This window comes from Sceloporus undulatus, chromosome 2 (assembly GCF_019175285.1).
Source record: "Sceloporus undulatus isolate JIND9_A2432 ecotype Alabama chromosome 2, SceUnd_v1.1, whole genome shotgun sequence".
Lineage (NCBI taxonomy): Eukaryota > Metazoa > Chordata > Lepidosauria > Squamata > Phrynosomatidae > Sceloporus > Sceloporus undulatus.
In genome coordinates this window covers 16,347,785-16,353,814 of record NC_056523.1, presented here as the reverse complement: position 1 = coordinate 16,353,814, position 6,030 = coordinate 16,347,785, and the positions used below count along the sequence as shown (strand labels likewise).

At 41.9% G+C, this 6,030-nt stretch overlaps 1 protein-coding gene across 1 annotated transcript in view; it reads left to right on the top strand.

Moving 5' to 3' along the window:
• LOC121923871 (zinc finger protein RFP-like) overlaps positions 1-1,963 on the top strand; it is a 6,590-nt gene extending 4,627 nt beyond the window's left edge. Inside the window, exon 2 of the mRNA XM_042454764.1 lies at positions 1,697-1,963. Within this exon, the coding sequence (XP_042310698.1) occupies positions 1,697-1,807 (111 nt within the window). The 3' untranslated portion in view covers positions 1,808-1,963. The remainder of the gene's footprint in view (positions 1-1,696) is intronic.
• The last annotated feature ends 4,067 nt before the right edge of the window (positions 1,964-6,030 follow it).

Sequence of the window (6,030 nt, the reverse complement as noted above, 5' to 3'; positions counted from 1 at the left end):
TTGTTGATATTATGTCTCAGCACATGTCCTTGAAGACTTGCTCTTCCAGGCCTAGGCTTTCTGGCCTGCAACAGGAACCATTTTAAACCTTAGTTAACCATTGCCACATCTGAACATTTTCAATACAATTTAGAAATATATTTTAACAGTGTTGAAGGTTGGGCTTAGGAGGAAAGACAAGAAGCTCCGTCTTGGACATGTTGAGCTTCAAACGCCGATGGCGCATCCACTGTGAGACAGCTGTAAGGCAAGATGAGACTTGCTGTTCAAGCCTTGGAGAAAGGTCAGGGGCAGAAAGATACAGCTGGGTGTCATCGGCATATAGATAGTAGGAAAAGCCAAAAGAGCTGATGAGTTTTCCTAAGGACAGTGTGTAGAGAGAAAACAGAAGGGGACCCAGAACAGAGCCCTGGGGAACTCCGACAGATAAGGGAACAGGAGAAGAAGTCTGACCTCCTGCAACCACTGCAAAAGATCTGCCAGACAAGTAAGATCTAAACCAGTTGAGAACAGAGTCTGAGAACCCAAGGTCAGAGAGTATGTCAATTAGGAGACAGTGATCAACAGTGTCAAAGGCTGCAGACAAATCAAGAAGGATGAGAACAGAGTAAAGGCCATTAGCCTTGGCCTGTAAAAGGTCATTCGAGATCATAGTGAGGGCTGTCTCTGTGGAATGCTTTGGGCGGAAGCCAGACTGAAAAGGATCGAGGATGGAGTTGGCTTCAAGAAACTCAAGACAGCACCTCACTCACTTCCATGTCAGCAATCTCTGCAGATGCTAGCCACAGATGCTGGTGAAACATCAGGAATAAACTCTTCCAGAACACAGCCACATAGTTAAAAAAAAAAAACCACAAAAAACTATGAATGCCAGCTATGAATGCCTTCGACTTCACATTGTTCAGAGGGGGTTTGGCATTGCCTTTTCCTGACATTGCGAGTATGTGACTTGCCCTGGGTCAACCACTGGGTTTCATAACCAAGCTGGAAATGTCATAGTGGTTTGAGCATTGGACAACAACCATGGAAACTTATCAGTGGAAACCAACTGGGTGATCTTGGGCAAGTTACACTCTCTCAGCCTCAGACAAAGGCAAAGGCAAGCCCCCTCTGATAAATCTTGCCAATAAACCCCTGTGATAGGCATACCTTAGGGTCACCATAGATTAAAAATGACTTGAAGGCACACAACAACAACAACAACAACAACAACAACAACATGCATTTCACTCTTGAGGTGGGACGAGGTGGCTTGGAAGTTATTTTTAAAATAATAATAATAATAATAATAATAATAATAATATTTTGAGCAAACCCAGAGGCACAAAGAAATATTTAGCTGCTGTTACAGTTAAACCTTTAAAATAAACTGTTTCTCTTTATTCAAAACTCACTTTAGCTAGAAAATGAAGTTAGGCCTCTGAACATTTTGAGCTTTTCAATATCCTGTATCTATATTTTCAGTAAGTGCCACAGTAATTGCAAGTTTAATTAAAATGTTACATATCTGTTCCTAAAACAGAACTACTTGGAACAGAGAAGTCCTGCCTGATTTTCCACCATCTAAAATATGGAAATATCTGCCAGTAAGCTATAGACCTTTGTTATGGGACCAGATATTATTTTTTAATGCAAATCACTGGCTGACCTGAGAAGGACTGACTTGATTGAACATAACCTTATTTACTTCTTTCAGGAAAAAACCAAGATCCATTTGGATACTCTTAAGAAAAAGAGAGAAGAACTTAAGGGCCAGAAAAACTCTGAAGAACTGAAGAGGCAGAAATATCAGGTGGGTGCATGGTGAGGCTGCATGTTGATGAGTAACCTCTGTTTCCTCCATCAATGTTGAAAAATATTTTTTCTGGACTTGACATTGTATGGATAGCTTCAATCTGGATCAGACATGCAATTATTCTGTCTCTGAACCTTTCAAGGGGATGTTCCCACTAGGTGAAACCCCGCGTTCTGAATCGAATCCAAGGAGTGGCGTTCCTATTAGGATCCAATTTAAACCTAGAACGGTTCTAGAGCCAACCCGCAATCGTCCCCACTACAAATCGAATTGTAGGCGGAATAAAATTTTGAATCAAATTTTCCTCTTTAACGCGTGTTAAAAAAAACACTAGGGTCCGACCTCCGTTTTTCCATTGATCGAGTTAGGAACCGGAACATTTAAACTAGGAACGACAGCCTTTGAAATCGCGTTTATATGAATGGGAGGAGCGGAGTGCGATGGGGCTGTCCTTGGGGGAGTTGCCCTTTCTGTCCCCATCTGTCTGGCTGTTGCCATTTTTGCTTCCCTCACCCCTTTGTCGCTGTGGTCTTTCAATAAGAGATAAGGATATTTTTTTTTTATTTCATGGTTTACAGGCGCTTAATCTCTTCAGCGCTTTAAACAACTGAAGTCCCGGCTGCTCAAGGCTTCCCCGGTGGATTGCAACCTCCCCTCTGTTGGGGGGAGAGCCCATTTCTACCGGAGGAGGGCGGAAGGAAGGCCTCCTTGCGAGGAGGCATTCTGATCTCGCCCCAGGCAGGGAAGGGCTCTGATCAATGGGGGGGGGGGGGAAGAGCCTTTCTCCCCAAATGGAATCTGCCTTCTCCTCCAAACCCTGGAAAGAGAATCTTTGGGCAAGAGTGCTCCACTCCCTGCTTTCCAGCAGCTCCTTCATTGATCTCTGTGCTCCTGAAGGGATTCTCCCTAGTTCCTCGGAAAGAGCTTGGGTTCCTCTAATTCGCTTTGCAAAGGCCTCTCATTGAATCTCTCTGTTCTCTTGAAGGGATTCTCCCTAGTTCCTCTGGAAAGAGCTTGGATTCCTCTAATCGCTTTGCCAGAAGCCTCTCGCATTGATCTCTGGGTCTCTGAAGGGATTCTCCCGGCTGTCAATGAAACTGGAACGATGCCAAAATATAACATCGCTTCAAAATATTTCTGGGATTACTTACGTCCATTCTGACGTACTATTGATTGACAGCTCCAAATAAGGTATGGAGGAGAAGAATCGCTATTATTTAAACACCGATTTCATGCCAAGTAGGCAACGATTGCAGGTAAAACTTCGATTATACAAAACCAGATGGGAACGAAGAATAAACAGCGATTCGGAACGCGGGATAAGACCAGGGTTATTTTGAATCGGATCTTATTAAAAAACCTGTATTTTCAATCGTTTCAAAATCTTAAGTGAGAAACACCTCCAAGTCATATGTATACAAAGAGGATTGAGTTACATATTCTAAGGGTTGCATAAAAAGTATCTCAGCGCTGCGTATCCAGAAGCCAAAAATCCTTTCTGAACAGGCAAAGTAACTGGAAGCTGCAACATCAAGCAACAACTTTTATGTGACTGAGATAAGCCTTAGCAGGTCTCTGCCTTGTTAGCCATATATCACGTCTGTTGTTGTTGTTGTGTGCCTCCAAGTAATTTTTGACTTACCCATAGGTGAACCTATCCTAGGGTTTTCTTGGCATATTTCTTCAGAGGGGTCTTGCCATTGCCCTCATCAGAGATTGAGAGAGTGTGACTTTCCCAAGGTCATCCAGGGTTTGTTTAGGCTTGAGTGGAGAATCAGACCCTGATCTCCAGAGTCATAGTTCAACACTCAAACCACTACACCATGCTAGTTCACTATTGTGTCTACTCACTTTTAAGAATAGTAATAGTAAAAGTGATTTTGAGTCCATTTTGAAAAAGTGCCTTTTCACGAAGGTGCACAAAATTAAATCTTGTTCCCTACTTCCTTTGCAAGGCTTTTGGAACAAAAGAAGTTGCATTCCTTCCCTGTTAATATAATTTTCCAGGGTCCATACTTAGCTTTCTAGCTGAATTCACTTTTGAATAAACAGTTATTTTATTTTAAAATTGTAATTAGGGAAGGCATATTCCTTCCCTATTAATATCATTTTCAAGACTCCAGTTCTCTAGGTCTACATAACTAAAATACTTCCATGTCCCCAGCTTTAACTCTTTTGCCTTCAGCAGGGTTTCTCTGCACTCAACCTAAGAAAGAGCATCATTTATACGAAAGGATGGCACAGTAAGCATCTCCTCCTGCCCCCCCCCCCTCATGTTTTCAAAAGCTGCTTGACTGGATTTCCCTTCCTCCTCAAATAAATCCAGTCCAGGTTTGTCTTCCTTCCAGAGGAGAAAACACACAGAGTTTAGACAAAACTTTCAAGATTTCAGCCTTGAACTGGATGTCATCCCTCCCCCCCAAACCAGTGGCTCTAAATATACAGATATGAAAATACGTTTGTTTTACCATGGTGCTATGCTGACAGTGCAAACACTTTGCTGGTCTCAGTATGATTATTTTTTTTTCTACTAAAAGTAATAACTTGTGTTTCCTCTCCAACCAAGATGCTTAAAATCAGCTAGCAAACAAAAATAAGGCCTGTCCAATTATTAAAAATGAGTACTGTCTACAGGAATAAGAGTACTTCTGCAACAAAAGCAACATTAAAAGGCAAGAAATGATAGGCAATATAACTAGCTGAACAGTTGTTGACATCCGTCTGATAGTGGAACCCACTCCCTTGGAGAGTGGAGGAATCTTCCTTTTTGGAGGTTTTTAAACAAAAACTGGATGGCCATCTGTCAGGGATGCTTTGATTCTGTGTTCCTGCATGGCAGGGGTTTGGACTGGATGGCCCTTGTGGTCACTTCCAACTGTATGAGGCTATGATTCTATGTAATATATGGAAGGTTGTTCAGATATCATGAGATCTTCCAACAGCAGCAGAGGAGTCTCCCTATACCATAAACTGTCATAGTGTTCATGGAGAGTACTATGAAGAAATTTAAGAAAGCTAAATACCCTAATCCCACCTGGTCCTGGAAGCTAAGCAGGGTCATCCCTGGTTAGTGTTTGGATGGGAGATGGCAATGAATATCAGGTGCTGTTGTAGGCTATATTTCAGAGAAAGGACCTGGCAAAACTACCTCTGAGTGTACATTGCCTAAGAAAACCCTATGAATGTATGTTGTCGTTCTTTACTGCCATGCTGTGAATGAGACATCTCCATTCCTACCTGTCTTCAACTGCTCTGCTTAAGTCTTGCAGACTCAGGCCTGAATGAGTCTACTCATCTGGCATGTGGTCTTTGGGGCTCGCCAGACCAGCGAGAAAGGCTGGCCTGGGGGCAGAATCAAGGCATGGCATCCACATGACACATGCCCTGACTGCTCCCAGGCTAGCATGATGCTGCACACCACTCCACATGACATCAAGGCGCTCCTCTTGACGCAGCGCCAAAGGAGCTCAGAAAAGCTGTGCACCAGAGGCTGTGGCACCCTTTCCATGGCACAAAAAGGAGCCACTTTTTGCGGCTTCTTTTTGCACCATGAAAAGGAGAAATACAGCGCTAAAAGGTGCAGTCTTTCGAGCCCCTTTTTCTCCTTTGTGAGATACAGATTTTTTCTAACTACCAAAGTACCAAATCAAATTAATCAGGACAAAACAAGTGAAGCAGCAATTTCCAATTTATTAATTACAGTCTTGCAAGAAGGGGTGTCTCAGGCAAGAAGCACACCATCTGAGGTTTTACACATTTTCTGTTACAATATTTCTATCTCATTTTTTTATTGGCCAGATCTAGACATGTGATCAATTTTAAGAGCACCTTTTTAAGTATGTAAAAACTCCACCCATAACATATCTGAACATACATCTCATGACCATTTAAATTAGTCATTATAGATTCATAGATGTGTTCTAATATTCATCACCCCCCATTACGCATGCTCAAAAGGAGATAGCTCTTGACTTTTAGTAACCCAAACAAAAAAATAGTGTTCTTGACATTTAATGAGGATGGAGCTCTCTTATCAGTTGGCTCCAAAAACTGTTTTGCCTCCTTCTTTGCAAAGTTGTCTTTGATTGAATTCCAGGTGCAGTCTTATTTATTTATTTAAACAGAACACTTAGCCATTTTGATAATGTTAACAGAGACAAAAAATACTATTTAAAATAACTAAGTCCAGCATATTTTATAAGTGTAACTTATTTATTATCAAAGATATAACCCCC